General features: G+C 39.7%; 5 protein-coding genes across 5 annotated transcripts; 3 read left to right on the top strand and 2 right to left on the bottom strand.

Moving 5' to 3' along the window:
- The first annotated feature begins 193 nt into the window (after positions 1–193).
- LOC108098624 (arrestin domain-containing protein 17) lies at positions 194–1960 on the top strand. The gene is made up of 3 exons (XM_017201695.2): positions 194–421; positions 553–1320; positions 1381–1960. The coding sequence occupies exons 1-3, from the start codon at positions 304–306 to the stop codon at positions 1563–1565; spliced, it is 1071 nt and encodes a 356-aa protein (XP_017057184.1). The 5' UTR covers positions 194–303; the 3' UTR covers positions 1566–1960.
- Positions 1961–2714: 754 nt separating this feature from the next.
- On the top strand, positions 2715–6135 carry LOC108098488 (arrestin domain-containing protein 3). The gene is made up of 4 exons (XM_017201401.1): positions 2715–2826; positions 2891–3216; positions 4025–4673; positions 5429–6135. Exons 1-4 carry the CDS (start codon positions 2715–2717, stop codon positions 5821–5823), a joined length of 1482 nt encoding a protein of 493 aa, XP_017056890.1. The 3' UTR covers positions 5824–6135.
- A 585-nt stretch (positions 6136–6720) lies between these two features.
- LOC108098473 (arrestin domain-containing protein 5) lies at positions 6721–8696 on the top strand. The gene is given in 4 exon segments (XM_017201383.2): positions 6721–6777; positions 6779–6851; positions 7379–8347; positions 8412–8696. Coding segments are annotated over 4 exon segments (1233 nt in total). The 5' UTR covers positions 6721–6738; the 3' UTR covers positions 8564–8696.
- Positions 8697–9497: 801 nt separating this feature from the next.
- On the bottom strand, positions 9498–12972 carry LOC108098467 (arrestin domain-containing protein 3). The gene is made up of 4 exons (XM_017201375.2): positions 12729–12972; positions 11512–11861; positions 10318–10873; positions 9498–10092 (listed from the first exon to the last, which is right to left on the bottom strand). The coding sequence occupies exons 1-4, from the start codon at positions 12838–12840 to the stop codon at positions 9812–9814; spliced, it is 1299 nt and encodes a 432-aa protein (XP_017056864.1). The 5' UTR covers positions 12841–12972; the 3' UTR covers positions 9498–9811.
- Positions 12973–13913: 941 nt separating this feature from the next.
- Positions 13914–14836, bottom strand: LOC108098481 (drosulfakinins). Its single transcript, XM_017201392.1, has one exon. The coding sequence runs from the start codon at positions 14472–14474 to the stop codon at positions 14049–14051; it is 426 nt and encodes a 141-aa protein (XP_017056881.1). The 5' UTR covers positions 14475–14836; the 3' UTR covers positions 13914–14048.
- Positions 14837–17865: the final 3029 nt, after the last annotated feature.

The following is a 17865-nucleotide window of genomic DNA, read 5'->3' as shown; positions in this document are numbered from 1 at the left end:
ATCTCAGACGGCTAAGCTCGGCCATATAACGAATTTATGTCTTTATGTCACCGCAGCCGAAACAGACTTCCAGTCAAATTAGCAGAAAAACAGCAGCCATTTCTCATGAAGTTGATTCGGGTGGAAGCATTTCAACTGACTTTCCTCAGCTTCGGCCGAAACCTCAAGTTGTCACAGTCACTTGTTCGCCGACTGTCGACGAGGCCGCAACTGGAGTCTCAGTCGCGTGAACGCGGATTATTGAAAACCACACTAATATAATAATGGGGTTCCGTGTTGCCATATTTTTCCATACCAGTGAAAATGGCAATAAATTGTGAATTTTATTTATCGCGTGCCGCTGCCGTTTATTACACTGGTGAGCAAATTTCGGGGTCGGTCACGGTGACAGTCGATGGCAAAAAACCATTTCCACTTGAGGGTGAGTAGAAGATGCCATTAGGCAAATGAGTGGGTCTACAGATTAGATAGGGGCAGTTCTACAAATAGATGGTTCTACAAATAGATGGGCAATCTGTTATGCTGATCTTCTGTTGTTTTTTCTTTTGACAGGTGTAAATATTACACTCCATGGACTCTCCTCGGTTCACTGGAGGGAATCTCTTCGTGGTCTCCCGGAAATCGAACATAATGATAGTTCCGGACAGCTGGAGAGTGTTAAAGTGGATTACAGTGGCAGCAAGGTTCACATAAATCAAACTAAGAAGCTGACAGATGAATTGTGTTTACAACCTGGCGCTTTTCAACTGGGAGAGTTTAGCTTTGAGCTTCCAAAAATTTTACCAGCCACTTGCAGTCTTCCTTATGGAAATATAGAGTATTCCCTAAAGGTTGTAATTGAAAGGAAAGGCAAACACAACAAGTGCTTTCAACAGCGATTGGTTATAAAAAAGAGACTGGAATTCATCGATTTAAAGCCACAATTTAAGGAGACTTCGAATACAAGGCTTAACCTCCCACGCAGTGTTTTTGTTCCAGGTCAAAGTATTAGATACGAAATTGAATCCAAAGATGGGGTATTGGAGTTCGTAACACGTTTGTGTAAAAAAACGAGCTACACTTCTTCAGAGCCTAATAAGAAGACCAAGACGGTTATAGAAGTTTTATCTGAAAGTTCGGACCTAAAAAACGATTTGCGACTGCCTTTAACAGCTCCAATTATGAGCCATTCTGATCAGCTGGAACCCATAGATATAAGTTACTATATAGAGACATTCAACTACTTGGATCCTCCAATCAAACTCACCATTTTTGTGGGCAGTGTGGCACCGCCAGTCGATTCCCCCATGGAATCCTCCAGACTTTGCTTTGTCAATTTGGGTGAGTCCATATCCTCCGTTTTAATCACAAGTAATTAAATATTGGCCTCGTTCCCTTTAGCCTTGAGTCAAAGCGAGCTGTTTAGGCCAATTAATCAGTTTCTGGCCCACAGCTGTTCCCGGGAAATTGGCGCCATGGCGCTGAACAAACACTGCGAGCGCATCAAGTTACTAAAAGGTCCGAAGAGAAAACGGTCGTACGTGCAACTAGCATTTCGATACCTGTATAAGAAAGTACTAACCTGACACGTGCCCAGATAGGAATTCCAGTATCGAGCTAATGATTCTTGAAGAATTCTATGAAATTGGACTTGGATTGCGGTATTGGTTTGTGTTTGGTTTATGCTTATCGATTAATGTACACAAAATAATAAAATTAAACTATTAATATTATATAATGTAATGCTAGAGAAGTTTTATTCAATTAAGTAATATTTAAAACCTATTATTTGGCATTAAAATAAAAAGATTTTTAAAGTTGTTACCTCTCCTTTCTTTATTGTTAATTTGATAAACATATAATAATAATAGATATCTGATAAAAATGTTACTTGTATCCTTGTTCATAGTTTATAAATAAGTATTATACTTCAAAATGAATTGTTCAATAATAAAATCAATTGGCTTTTTCTCGTCGTGCACATTTTATGCAGCCGCATTTGTTCGCCTTCATCCCTCGGTCAATTGACAACCCCTTATTATCGAAATTATGCATGCAAAATTAATGGAGTGAGCGTCCGAATAATTCCGCGGCCTAATTGTGCCACGTTATGCGGCAACAAAGTGGCCGAGAGGGTTTTGGGCCAACACCCCGAAAACAAAGTGCTTGTTGTGACGCACTGCTTTTCGCTGTTTTGTTGACATTCTTTTAAGCGTTGTATCGACGCTTGATATATGGTAATAACTAGATGTACTCTATAGTATGTGGTGGATGTTGGCTCCTGACCTCGCCAGCATCCGCCCCGTTTTTTGTTGCTATATGTGGCTATATGTCGAATGTGTGAGTGTGTGGCTTTTGGCCAAAGCCAAACAAAGGAAACCGAAAGGAGCCACGGCCAAAAGCTGCTCCATTTCCGAACGTTTCGCGCTGAAATATTAGACCAGAAGCAGACAGTAGACGGTTACACAGACGCAAGGCGCCAGCTTATTGATTCGCAGCTCCCCCGCCTTTCCCCGCTTCCCCCGCTTTCCCCCGCTTTCCCGCCGCTTTCCCCCGGAAAAGCGAAAGGCCGCTGGCGTCGGATGCTGACAAAGGACTCGCAGTTTTGGAGCTCAGTGCGCGTCTGGCTGTGTGGAAGTTGGGTTGTTCTGAGTGACTCTCCAGATATATCGCTATATATCCAGTGGCAGTGATGAAGTGGCAGAAGTGAAGACTTGGAAGGAAGTGCCGCAGCCATGCCCACCACCTGCGTCTTTCAGCTGGATCGCCTGAATCCAATCTACAATAGTGGCGAGTACATCAGCGGTCGGATTCTCCTTCGAACGGACAAGGTGAAGCGGGTCAATGGTGGGTTGAAGGCACTCCCGAACCCGATCTCAGTGGGGAATACTAAATACTATACCATTCCCAGCTGTATATGTGACTCTGGAGGGCGAGGCCAAGGTTCAGTGGTCGATGAGCGGCAAGAGCGAGACGGCCAATTACTCGGGCCATCAGCAATATTTACACTCCCGCACCAACGTGTTCGATAACAGCCTCTTCCGGGCAGGAGTCCACGTATACGTGCTCACCCTCAGGATTCCACCGGACTGTCCCAGCACCTGCAAGGGTCCCTACGGCTACATCGCCTACACCATCTCGCTGACCATCGACAAGCCCTGGGGCTTCGACGAGGTCTTCCGGAAGCCCATCAACGTGGTGCAGACCCTCGACCTCAACTACAATTCCGAATTCGCAGTGAGTTTATATGGGGTTGCTGTGGGGTGAATAGAGATTTTCTTACCAAAATCATCAAGCAAACTATCAACAATAATCTCATGTAAAAAGTGCAATATTTTGAATAACATACATGTGCCAAAAAAAAAATATTTAATTTTGATCAAAAATTTATTGGCCTGTATATTAAAAAAATTCGCGGTTAGGGTGTGATATAATTTCCTAGTGCGCAATTTTTTAATCCTATAAAAACAATATTCATAATGTGGCCAAAATTTTAATTGGTATTTCGTTTTTATTTAAAAACAAAGAAAATAGTTTTTCCTTCTTTGTTGTATTTCGAATCAATCCGAAAAATCAATTGAATTGATCTCATTTTTAAATGACTAAGTGTGTGCTTGTACAATAATAGTTTTGTACTAAAATACTGTGTGTGTTTTACAAAAAAATGTTCAATAAAATCCAAATCAAACAAAAAATCTTTAATGCTAAAAACTTGACAAAAAAAACTTCTTTACAACTTATAAAAACAATAACCTGTAAATGGTCTTAAACAATATTCAACCTAGAACCTTTTTTTATAAGGAGAACTCTTTCCAACTCAAAAAGTATTTTTTTGGTTATTTACTTAAACTATTTGCGTTTTCGATTATAATTTGGAATTATAAAAAAGTGTGTGTTTCAGACTGAAACTATTGAAAAAATCCAAATCAAATCGAACAGATTCAAGCAAATTCTCAAATCCCACGGTTGCGTTAAGTTTTTAAAATGTTCTTTTATATAAACTGAATTTTTAATGATATATCTCTTTCATCCTTCCTTACACCAGCTTCCTGTCAAGGATGAAAACCTCAAGTATCTCTGCCACTGGCCCTGCATCTCGGGACCGATTTGCTCCACTCTGACGCTGCCCGCCTCCGGGTTCACTCCTCTACAGGAGGTGCCCTTCCGGCTGGAGGTGGACAACCAGTCGCCGCACTACGACATCATCGGCGTGGAGGTGTCCATCAAGCAGCACTTTGTCTTCCTCTCGCGGAAGCCTGTCAAGCGGAACTTCTACACGAAGACGCTGGTCAAGGAGCTGATCACGGACCGCACTCTGCGCCTCTCCAAGCGCCAGTACGAGTCCAGCATCTGCGTGCCCATGGACACTCCCCGCTCCACCCTGAACCCCAACTACATCGTCTTCCTGCACTACACGCTGCAGGTGAAGCTCAAGACGGGCTACTTCCACTACGACACGGATCTCTCCGTCCCGATCATCGTGGGCACCACCTCCCTGCAGCACTTGAGGGACTCCGTCCACACCCAGCAGCCCGCCAGGAGGACGCCCACGCCGGAGAGACAGCGACTGATCGAGCGGGTGACCCCCCGCCCGCCGACGGTGGAGGAGGAGTCCGCCGGGGAAGCGGACACTGCCCGAGATGAACCGCATCAGACGCTCGAGGACGACGAGCCGCCCTCCTACGACAGTTGCCGTAAGTCTACTAATGAAAAACCCATTTCAGATCAGATAATTAAGCCAGAAATCATGTCAGGAGGTGTCATTCGGATCTCCATTACACCTAGATATTTTTTGTTGAAGCTGTTTTAACTGTTTAGAGTGTGCAATATCTAGCTTTATATGCTACGCAAAATCAGATATAAATGCTAATTTTAAAAGTGATTGTTTAACCGCCTCTTAAATTAAATACTAAATTAATTTCAGAATGAACTTGACTTCGTAAATTATATGATTGTTTTGAAACAGCTTCCCATGACTTTTATATTAAAGTCAAGTAATACAAAAAACAATAGTTATTTTGTTGTTCATTTCATAATTGCCTTACAACAGCTGTTTAAGAAAATTAACAATGAAAAGTTATCTACAAATGAAAATCTTCTTTTGATTTTTAACATAATAGACTCACAAATTTATAAAATTCCGAAGTGGAACAATGACTCAACAAGTTAAAAAGAGGGGAAGCTCATTAAGGCCTTTTAAATTGTATTGACCCTTGTAGTATATTAACAAAAGCTTTTCAATAGTGTTGTTAATCTAAAGTTATATATGATAAAAGGAATACACGCTTATGAATTTCATACAATTAACGAAAGAAGATAAGTTTTTCAGTAAAAAGGGATCCCTTTACATTTAACATAAAATTTATTAAAAATATACAAGGTTTAAAAATGCCTTGCAACTATTTGCTATTCACAATATTTAAACGGTTATATGCATTTCCCATTGCAGTTCCGCCCTCCTTTAGTTTTGCCACCTTGGCGGGCAGTCAGCAGACTTTGGGGAGCAACAACGCGGTTGTTCTGCAGCGCATCCACTTACCCAAGTTCCCCGGTTTCAGCACACTCATTGGGACAGCTCCAGCCCACGGGTTCGAGGACTCCGGCTTGGATATGCACCTGTACAGATCGTACGGCTCCCTGAACACGGATCACACGGGCAGGAGTCTGGACACCTTTGGATCCCTCTGCGGTCCTCTATCCGAACATGTGGAGGAGCAGGAGCAGGAGCAGGAAGCCGAGGAGCAGGCGGAGGTCCTGGATGTGACTGCCCAGGTGCACCGGCCAATTCTCAGAGCCCGAGTTGCCGAAGCCGAGGAGGATTTGCAGGACGAGCATCTGTTTTAGGGATAAAGTGTCTTATATACATACATACGTACTACCACGCCAAGTAACGAGTAACTTAAGTGTTCAAGACTAAGGCTTATATAGGACTTTTAGGCCGGATCCTAGTCCGTCGTCTAGTTTTAGGGAGCTTTCATCGCGCCATCCAAAATTGATCGAATCGAACTTATTGAGTGCCAAAGTCCCTTTTTTCTAGCACACATATTTACCGCTTCTCTACATCCATTAAACATTTAAATATTCGACTTGATACATTTACTAATTACCCTAAGTGCACCTAATGCGTTCTTAAGTGGACAATAAATAAATGCAGTATACAAACCAATTAATTGGTTAGGTTTTCTATTATTGGCTGGTGGTGATTAATATTAATTTGATTTTGAAGTAATGTTTTGACTGAATGCATCTTTTAAATATTAAATTACATTTTATGATGCTGCCTTTAAAAATGCATACATTTAAGGTCTTATTACTTTTAAAATTATAAATATGTAGATTTCAATAGCCAGAGCTTTCTACAAAGACAAACAAATATAAAATATATTATTCTTTTATCAAGATGACAAGTTCACTCATCCAAGGACTGCTCATCACTGACATTGGGTGTCCTTGAATCCGTCATCCACGCGGATAGCCCATAGGTAGGCTATACCTGACATCCGATGTAATGCGTTTAATTAAATTACAAATCGTTTGATAACCGATAAGGCCTGTCACCCGCGCACTCCGCTGGCAACGTCCTATACCCAGATTAGATACCGGCTTTGTCGATAATAGCCGTGGATGTGGTGGTGGCACCCACACCTAGAATCGCGATAAGAACGCGTCGAGTTGCGTTCTTAATGGGCGAGCATATTGGCAACAAGTGCCAGACGCCGGTCAGCAGTCGAGCCGTCAACAGGGAGCAGAGTGTCCGAAATGAGCCACCGCTGCGACATCCAGTTGGACAATCCCAGGGGGAGCCTACAGGGCCGGAGAGACGGTCAACGGCCATGTCTACTTGACCCTTTCGGAGCGGGCCTTAATCAAAGGTAAGTGGCAGCGTGACTCACGGGGCTTCCGAGCCATAAACTCCTCGAGTGCCAGTGACTCACCCACCAAGATCTAGTTTGGTTTATTGATTGGCAAATAAGTTGCTGATATCGCTTGTCGCCGCAAAATTAAATTGCTAATACCTCCACTTATTTAGCTTATCGATCGCCTATTTATTATCGGATTTTTATAGTGAGAGCTATAATGTTAGTTAAATATAAATATAATAAACTTACTATTTGACACTTTGGTGAGGCTCTGTAAACAATAAAGATTTGTGTTGAACTTTAGATAAATAAATGCAAGGTCACTTCTATAACAACTATTTTATATACAACTTTGCGTTCAAATATAAATGAATCAATATATTATAAATTTTATTGTATTTTTTTTTATTGAATAGTCATTGTGGAATTAAAATACAATTAATTTAAAAGTATTTGAATAAAATACACCACTTAAATATGCTTTCACAACTTCAGCTGCACTACAACTATAATTTGTTTCACCTTTTCCTTTATTTTAGCAATAAGCTTGGAGGCCAATGGATATGCAAGTACCGCTTGGCAGCAGCCGCAAAAACAGAAAAAACCCAAGAAGAATGAGCCGCAAGGGCAGAGTCAGAACTTGGACTTTGATTATCGCGTGGATTATTTAGCTAAAATCGATTACTTTGTTGGCTCGGAGGCCTCGCAGCCGCAGATAATGGAGGCGGGCACCTACAACTACGGATTCCACGTGAAGCTGCCCAAGAATTGTCCAGGGAACTTTGAAGGAGCACATGGACACATTCGCTACACCCTCCAAGTGCTCATCCACAGCAGTGCAGATCGTCCGTTGGAGGTGCTCCACATTCGCCAGTTGCAGGTGTTCCCTCAAAACAGTCTCAGCCAGGAAACAAGGAGCTGTGGAGCGGAGATCCACGAGCAGACTCCCCGGCTGAAGTTCTGGGTGAAGCCACTCCACCTGCAGATCCAGATTCCCAGGCAGGGATACTCCCCAGGAGCGGGCATCTCCGTTCACGTTAAGCTACACAATCCGGAGAAGTTGCCGCTTAGAGAGGTGGTTTATTCCCTCGTTCAGATCAGCACCTATGTGGCGCAACTGAGGAACAAGCCCAAGCGCAAGGAGACCAAGGTGGAGCGCCAAACCATCGTAAGCAGCAGCCACGAGCTTCACAGTTTGCCTCGTGGGGAACTGGAGAACTTCCAGCACCTCCACATGCTGCAAGTTCCCCAAACCTCGGCCACTTTGAGTTTGGCAGGATGCGCCTGTCTGCAGTTGGATTATGAAGTAGAGGTTTTGGTGAGGACCCAGCAAGAGAAGCGCTTCATCGCCTGCAGGATCCCGGTGATCATTGGCAACGTGACGCCTCCTTGTCCGGGAAAACTACTGATGCAAACTACGCTGGATGCCAGTGCTCCGGAACCAACGCCTCCTGCAGAAACGGCACTTAACATGACCCCAAATTTCAGTTCCTCAATGAACTCTCTTGGTAGGTTTTTCTTATATTTAAGCTTAAGTTAACTTTAATTAAATATTTCGTTTTCTTTCTTTAGCTTCGAACTTTCGCGAAGCCGAATTCATGGTGGCTACCAATCTGAACAAGACCAACAAACATTACTTATCCGGTGAGCAGTTGGACTTCAGGCCACGCTACGTCTACTACGAAATGGACCAAGCTCAATCGCAGGAAGTCAAGTCCCATTGATTTTTTTTCAAAAGCCTTCTAATTTATTTTATTAGTTAAAAGTAAACGTACAAATATTAAATATTTATTTCATCACCCAAATCAGTAGTTTTATGAAATAAACTAATACGTTTTTTGCAAAAATAACAAAGAACCACATAGATTTTGGTTTCTGGGTTTATAAATAAGTAGAAGGGAGTTATATTTAATGTAATATTAACATTTAATATTTGATATTTTTTACCCCACATAGAAAAAACCTTCTTCTTCACCTAAGGCTTCGAGTTCCAACCACATGATGGCGTGGTGGGATCATTTGGTTGTCGATATCCAGGGTGAAACTGATCTTCTGACCGGGAAAGTATCCCTCAAAGGGTATAGTGATAGTTTTAAAGGAACCAAAACCCAGCTGCATGGCCAACAGCAGAAGTGCTTAATGTACTCGCGCTCCAGAAGCACCTGGAGCACCCCCTTGAATATTATCTGGGGGTCGTGGTGCATTTTGAGTTGACGCGCAAAAATTTTCATTGAGGCGGTATGGCTTACATTTTTAAGAAGCCACCTTTTTTTAAAAGAGTAAAGGAAAGAGAGACGGAGAGATTTGAGCTGTGCTCCTATTAAAGAACAACTTGTGGAATAGAATATCCTAGGTCAAATCTTACTTAAAATAGTAAATAGGATTTCGAAGGGTTTTATATAATTTAACTTATTTAACTAACTAAAGCCCAATCAAACAGCTTACGAAAGAAAAAAGTATTTTTGTTCGTAGATTCGGGACAAAGAAATAGTTATTGCACAACGTGATAAACAAAACTCTTGAGCTAACATTAACTCTAAAATACCACCGACTAATGCTACAATAAACGCATTTATTTTTAAGTTGTTTATATTTCAAAATTAACAACATTTGAATGCATAAGATTTTTATACTTTAAAAAAACTTTCACAAAGCAGATGAATATTTATGGCAGAGTTTATTTAAATATTTAAGTGTCTTACAAATTAACTTTTTATGGTAACACAATTGTGAAATATCATATTTTAATCCACTTTTTTAAAATGTCTGTCCCTGAGAGAATATCCTTTTGAAGGAACTAAGGCGATACAATTTTCTTTAACCTACTTTTACAACGCAAATAAACGATTAACAAACGCTTCTTAAATTAAAGTAATCTTCTTTTGAGAGGTTAAACTTAAAACACGCGAAATAGCTAAGCTAAGTAAATAATAAAATCCTTCAGTGAGATTACATCGGAGGTAGGTTTTTGTTTATTGGTTGGAACTCCAACCGTAAGATGCCGGAGGACGATCGTTGGGGTTACCATCGCCATCGAATGGGGCAGTGGCGTTGTGAGGAAGCGACAGAACTGGAGGGGACTGGAGTAGAGGAGTATCCGGATCCTCGGAAGAAAGCGGAGGCGCCGAAGGCATGGCAAAGTTGGTGTACATCGGGTAACGGGGGATGAAGTCATCCGTGCGATTGTGCTCGTCCACATCGATATCCACAAACTTGTCATCAGCATTGGTGGCATGCTCGAAGGACGGTGGTTCTGTGGGATAAACAAACAACTTAGTAATATGTGAAATACTTTGGCAATTGAAAGTGTTTATATGTGTAAAATATACATATAAACATTTTTTACAAATCTAAAAACATAATCTAATATGTACAAAGCTTAAACTTTTTTTTTTTATAAAATCAGAAAAGTTGTCATACCTAGAGCCTCACGATAATGACGTAAATATAAATTCTATCTCTAATCGTGTGTACTTACTGCAGTTATCATAGCTGGGCGGAAGATCTGCAGCAGCTCCGGCCGGAGTATCAGGAGTCTGGGGTATCCACTGAGCTGCATTCGAGGGGTCCTCCGCGCTCTGGATCAATGGGATAGTGCCAATGACAATCGGCACCTCGAAGTCAGTGTCCACGTGGCAGTCGCCGGTTTTTATCGACAGGATCACCTTATAGTTGACGGAAATGATGCCATTGTTGCGGGAGGACGGCGGTACCGCGGGAATAGCCAGAGTTCCGTCGATTATCCTCTTCGAGAGACGCAGCACCCGTTCCTGCTGGCAGCTCTCGTTCAGGATGTGATCCTTCTCGCGGGTTTTATGGTGAGGAGTGGATGCCTGAAACACGTAGGTCTGCTTCAGTTTCACTTCGATGCCGTCCAGGTCATAGCCACCCGACTGGTTGTCGATCTCTAGGGTGAAGCGGATCCTCTGACCAGGAGCATAGCCACCAAAGGGTATTGTGAGGGTCGAGAGAACCGGACCCGAGCTGCAGGGCCAACAGCAGAAGTGCTTAATGTCCTCGCGCATCAGGGGCATCTGTGGAATAAGATGGTGAATCAAGTCAAGCTTAAGAAAATAAAGTTTAAAGATAACAATCGCCAAAAATCCTAAGGAATTTATAACTCCAGCATTGTTTAAAATTAAACCTGTATTTTTATTTCAAAAAAGTCCACTAACATATTATTTGATTTTATGAAATCTTGGAACAAAGATAAATGCGGATTTTGAAAATACATATTATCAAACTTTCAAAAGAGTCCGGGTATTAATTAGCAGTACAATGAAATAAAAAATGTTTAACTCGGAGAAAAGGTAAAAGAAAAGTAATTTTTGATTGGGAAAGTAGTTAGTTGATATCGGCGATGGCCTTTAATGTTTGCTGACCTATCATATCATTATCTTTCACAATGGGGTTGACAAAGCTAATTATTAAAAAAGTAATTCACATGAGAGGGTTGTACCTATAATATAAAATTGTTTTTTGCTCGAATTTACGTTTATAAAACACGCAACCTATGTCCATCTATACATGACTCATGTTAAACCATTCTGTCGTTCAGTCCTGCAAAAATGGAATATTCTCTGCTGTCAATTTTGTTATTTATGCAATTGATTGCCTAATCTTGATCTTTTGATCTATTTTGGTCGCCAAATGAAGATCATTTTGGACTCACCAGCAGTTGAGGACTCATATTGAGGTTGTAGGTTTGCAGTACAGTGAGAGGCTGCTTGAATACGTTGTTGAATCTCCATTGGCGATCGATGACCACTGAGACCTCGTAGGAAATCTTTCCATACTTTGCCACCACAGAAGAGGGACAATCCAAAGGCAGGGGAATGCAGAAAGTGTAGATGTGCGTTCCTGGTGGCAGATTCCCCGATCCGAAAACATTGGTGCGGGTGTTCAGATACGTCTGATTGCCCCGGTAGTACTCAGTGTAGTGGTGCGTCCTGCCATTGCCTCTCCTCGATTTGCTCTCCTCCCATCGCACCTTCGCCTCGCCCTCGAAGAGTATGTAGACCTCTGAAGGAAAAGGAATTAATAAAATTAATAATATTTTTCATTGAATTCAGTATTATTATTATTATAGTACATATATACTATGTAGCATACTGTATTCGTTTGTTTAACTTCGCAATGCTCAACCAACTACATATTATGTTCCACCCTAACAAAAAGATTTAAATTATAAATTGAATTCCGTATTAGTAATATAATACTGTAGATAATAAGTTAAATATAACTTCACAATGTTTGACGAACTTATTGTCTTATATATTTTTATTTATGCACATGGGATGCATATTTTGAACAATACTACAAAAAAACATTATAATAATAATCCGAGTTAATAAAACGCCCACACTTATGCTTTATCGGTTTCCATTTTGCCCGGCTGCTTTATTAAACTATGTATTTTGCTTATTCAATTGGTAACAGTCAATAAAAATACGAATGCACTGAACTAATTCGGTTTATCCGGTAGCTTACCCACTGTATCAAATACTTGTTGCTTTCTTATCTCCGTCTCTTTTTTAAGTATACATACAAATATGTTCTTTTAAGAGCTTTTTTGGTTGTTTGTTGGAACAGTCCAATAATTTAGAAAACAAAAAAAATGACAATGCATATGGTTTGGCGATGATTGCGTGTGTTTTGGGGGACTAGCTGAGCTCATCAAGCGCTTCAATTTCTATGTATTTTTAAAATGCAATTAAGCACTTCACAATATCCAAAGCCATTCAAATTCTAGCTCTAAATCCGCCGTATATAGAACACCCAACTATGTACATTCCAAAAACCGGCTTAATATTATCGCAAACCACCTGTTATTACCATAGCGATAAGGAGAAATTCATACACCTTAGCTTGTTTGTTGTTTAAACTTACCGTTTACTGATTTCTCGGAGGTTGTGGTCAGAATAGCCCTTCCATTGATCGTTTCACCGCTATAGTAAATCGGTTCGGGGCGATCGAGCTCGAATGTACATTGAGAAGGCATCTGGCAGCCCGTTAAGTAATCAAAACGTTACTTTAGTTATTCTGGTGCTAATTATAATTTTAATTATAAGTTCCAAAATTGTTTTTAGTATTTGGCGACGAGCAACAAGAAATTTATTCAGCACCAGACGAGCGTCGCACCCAAAGTGAGATATAACATGTGAGTTGCCGGTTCGCGAGAGCAAGATTGTTTGTGACATCATCACTTTGCGAGAGCCAAAGCTCTCCCCAGTTGAGAGTGAAATCGAAATGTGGAGCTTTGGGGCCTGCGCTCACTATAAACTGCTTTGGAGAATATCGCTGTGTTCTCAATTTTTCTCTGTTTTTGTTTTACAACGGTGTTTGCTGTATTACTACGAAAAACGACTCAAACAATACGAAATATGTAAACAAAAATCAGTTGTAGGCTCCATAAAAGTTTTGTTGGTTTATTAGGGTATTCATAACATTTTTAGATTTTGTTACTACTTATTTTGGCTATGTTTCCTTATCGGACTTCTTCTGATAAGCAGTACTTTTCTTATGTGCGTTGTTTTTGCACTCCAAACGTTCGAAGATCACTTTTTATTGTCAAGACATAAACTGCTGTGAAAAATTCTAAGGAAAATCTTTTATTTATTGAAAAGCTAGTTTGCTGAGAATAAATTATGACGTTTTGAAAAGGGTTCCGTCTATGGGTGTTTACGCACGCAAATTTGTAATTCATTGAAAGATATTTAAGCGATGTAAATCATGCCAGGAAATCCCCAGAAATGATCACTAAAATACCTCGTGTTGCTTAGTTTAAAAACTAGTTTTTTACAGCATGCAACTAAACCCTATTATTATTATGACATAGGCAACTGTTATTACAACAGCGATAATGGGAAATGTACAAACATTGTAAACATGATTGATATTACCAGTTACCGACTGCTTATATTTTGTTCAGAAAGGCGATTGGGTTCAAAAGAACGAGACAATTACGAATATTACTTTAGATTTGTTTTTTTTTTCAGCCAATAAGAATGAAATAGCTGTGCACCTAAAACTCCGTTTTTTAACTCTGGGTACAAAATAAAAAAACATGATAGGTCCATTTTCGGAATGCGCACATTTATTGTTTTGTAAATACTAGTTAATAGGCGTTAAGAATATATAAGTATATATACAATTTACATAAATGTAAAAAACCAGATGACATCCCGTTGACAAACAGTTGGCTTAAGTTTACCTGCCAAAGCGCATGTGGCCATAGTCATCGAACTGATCGTCCCCTCCGCGCTTTCCAAACCTCATATGACCGTAGTCGTCAAACCGTTTAGTCTTTGTCCGGTCATCATCATTGTCCATCAGCAGGTCCAACTCGATTGGAATCATAGGTCGAGAAATCAGTGGGACCCTTCTACCAAAACTAGGGTTTTTTTGCATGCGCCTATCTCCGAATCGCGAGACTGATGGTCCAGCCAAATTTATGTTGGACTGGTCTGTTTCTGCTCCCAGTTTTGACTCCAATTCCTGTAGCCGCCGTTCCTCTTTTGCGATCTCCAAACTAGATGACTGGGCTGGGACTGGCACCATCACGAAGAGGCAGAAGGCCAGTGCCCAGAGTGGCATCGCCAGCGCAACGAAGTGCATGCAGCTCCTGAGTCGCATTCTCTCCTTTTCCTTTGGCGGACTGGTGACCAGAAACGGTGGTGCTTCCTTTTATATGATTTGCGTCAAACGAAGCGCACACCCCTGTCTGCTTATATTCTAATACCGCGATTGCCGCGGATTGAGTGCTTTGAGGTGTTCGGGCAACTCAAATTGTATTATCGCTATGGTCTTGACATGTGATTGACTTAATGGATTAGGTTAGCCATCTGGCGACTTTGGTGGTGTTCTTTTGTGTTGCAACCTTCTGAGTTCGGTAAAATGCCTAAGTGATGAGCAGACCTTCGATTCTGTGCAAAAACAAATTTTAAACTGATGCTGGAGCAAAATTTTAAATTTATGGCATTGTCTTTCTTTGTAGATGGTGTTCAGGGGAAAGCAGCCTTAAAAAAGGAAATAGATTTCTATGGTGTTATGATTGGTAGGTATTTATAATCAGGCCTGATAAATTTGAATTAAGATTAATAATCATTAAATTTTTCTTATTCCCAGATTCCATAAATGCAGTTAGAGGTATTGGGTCAGCTGAGGACCAGCTGCGAAAGGCCTTGCAGCTCCAAAAAAGAGGCACTTTAAAAACTCTAGCGTTAACAAAAAAAATGAAGAAAATGTATTTATTTAAAAATAAAAAATAAGTAAATTAATAATGCATTTCAACAATTGTTACTTCTATTATTTTTTAATTAATAATGGATACTTACATTACCGACCATTCTATGGGGTCCCATGTAAGTACTTACATTACTTCCCTTCAGGGCCGTAGAAACAGTTTTGAGTGGGGTGATGACCTCACAAATTTTCATTATTTTTAATTTTAGTTTTGAAGCCGAGGGAAAAAGTTTTTTTTTTACTTTTTTGTTTAAAATGGCCCTTTTCAATAAATATCGAATGAGTTGAGAAAAGTATGGTATCATTCAAACGGCATTTGAATTACCTTTCCATTGATACCAAAAGTTAAAAGAAGCAAGTTCAAGTTTCGAGTATATTTCACTTTTATTTTGTCAAAATATATATGCCGACCAGTGTATGATGGATCCTGAATTGAACAGAATATATTTTTTAAAAAATAATAAAAATGCAACAGGTAAAAAAAACTATTTTAAATGTAAAATGTTAATTAAAATCCATTTAGTATTAATATAATGTTAATTTAATGTTAAAATAATGTTAATTTAATATAATGTAAATGTAATGTTAACTAAATGTTAATTAAATTAATATGGCCACGTCAGCGACAATGATAATTAATTATTTTTTTCGTTTTCTTGCACCTATAATTCCCAAGTGGTTCTGGCTGATTCGTAGTGGAATACCCCTTGATTTTGGCCAATTTCTCAGTTCTCCGGGATGACCGGCAGTTTCTCCAAGAAACTTTTTCCGGTCTCTGGAAGTGTGTGTGTGTGCGTGTGTGCGTGTGTTTTAGTGACGTGGTTCCAGAGTGGGAGAGAGTATCTGGCCAACTCCTCCTACTGGAGTCCACTCCCGGATGCAGTGCATCTTGGGTCGACTCCACCTACTGGAGTCCACTTCCGGATGCAGTGCACCATGGGTCGACTCCTCCTAGGATGCACTGCATCATGACCTGACTTGGCATGAACTTAAAGGTGCTCGATCCCTTCCTGCATGTAGTGGACTCCAGGATGCAGGGCATCCAAACCTGAAAAGGTGAGTTGCAGTTTTTTTTAATTATGTGATGACGTGGCTTTTGTAAAAAAAATGCAGTTAATTAATTCAAGTTTTTTTTTATATTTTTTTTTTTTCAGGTTTTTGGTTGTGTATTTGGCTGATTGCAGAAAATAATTGGTGACACCATCCAACTTGTAACTTGAAGTTCGACATCAGGATGCACTGCACCAAAGTTATTACGCAGTGAGTACATCCTTTAGACAATAAATAATTAAGTTATATATTTTAAAAAATCATAAATATTTTGACAAAGAAACTAAAAGAAACAGATAAAGATCTAAAAGTTTTTAAGAACATGAAAGAAATTTGAAAGGTAAATTTTATCAAATATTGAACTTGAAGTACATGAAAATCAAACACAATTAATAATTGTAAACAAGTAGGGACATATACATAATATAAATATATATAGTATATATATAGTAATAGTTGTAAGAATGCGGTTACCGGAAATATATAGTATGCTGACACCACATAAATGGACTGGACAACAGGCTGCAGGATCAATTATGAATGGCGTGATCTTCTATTGAACTCCACTCCAGGATGCAGTGCATCACCTCATTGGGGTAAGTATTTTTTAAACAACCGATTTGTATAAAATAATTTAACTAATATTTTGGAATGCTTCTTTTAATTACAGTGATGACTATTCCTTTCTGCTTGGAGTGAACTTCAAAATGCAGTGAATAAAAAACCCAAAGAGGTAAATACCTGTTTTACTAACAAAATAATTCTAACTATTATTATTTGTAACAAATTATTTATTATTATTTTTTTTTCTTATTTAATTTCAGGGTAAAGTGTTAAGTGTTAATGTTGCGAATAAAGTGGTTGCGGTGATTATCTTACTTCAAGAAGACGAAAGATTGCAGTGCAGATCAAGGAGCTAACTGAGTAAGTACCAATCTGAAAAGATTTATTTATGATAATCTCATAATTATTTAAGTAGTTTTTACATTAAGTTGGAAAATGCTTAATTTGGGAAGTATTTGGGAGAGTTACTATCTATCTATTTAAATAGAAACTGATTTAATTGGGCCGTGGTAGAGGCGGGATTTCTCTTCGTTTTTCTTCGATATACTCTATATGCAGGGCCGGAGAAACAGTTTTGAATCATACATTCAACTGATAATAATGGATGTAAATAAATTTTTTTCTACAAGTCAAGCATTTTGGGGTGTTGAATTCCACACCCGCTAAGATTTGGCGTGTGGAGTGCTCAACACCCGGTATACACCTTCCGCCGGCCCTGCTTCCCTTAATATGGGGCACTATTTCACTAGTTCCTTGGTATACGACACGGTGGCGATTGACCCTATTTGCGGACATTTCACACAAAAACGGAAATGAAAGATCGCATTGCTTGGGCCCGATGGGTAAGTAGGGGTGGTCTGCTGGTAAGCGCTTATTTCACCAGCTACGAACCAGCGCGCAGTACTACAGGGAGTATTCTCTTTTGTTTTCTTCTAAGAAATCATAACGGCATAAATCACTTTTACCAATTTAAACGTTTGCCTTTAGTTGGACAAATACTTACATAAGTGCGGTTTAAACCAACATCCCTAAATATATATATATGCTTTAAAGGGTAAGAAATTTTTATGAGATTTATTTTTTTGGCCTCAGCAACAGATGTAATTTATCCCATATGTTTAATATATGCGATATCTATTTGGAAAATTGCCTTATTAATATTGATTTC

The sequence above is a fragment of the Drosophila ficusphila genome, unplaced genomic scaffold, assembly GCF_018152265.1.
Source record: "Drosophila ficusphila isolate 14025-0441.05 unplaced genomic scaffold, ASM1815226v1 contig_791, whole genome shotgun sequence".
In the NCBI taxonomy this organism is placed as follows: Eukaryota; Metazoa; Arthropoda; class Insecta; order Diptera; family Drosophilidae; genus Drosophila; species Drosophila ficusphila.
This window is presented reverse-complemented; position numbering and strand designations above follow the sequence as displayed.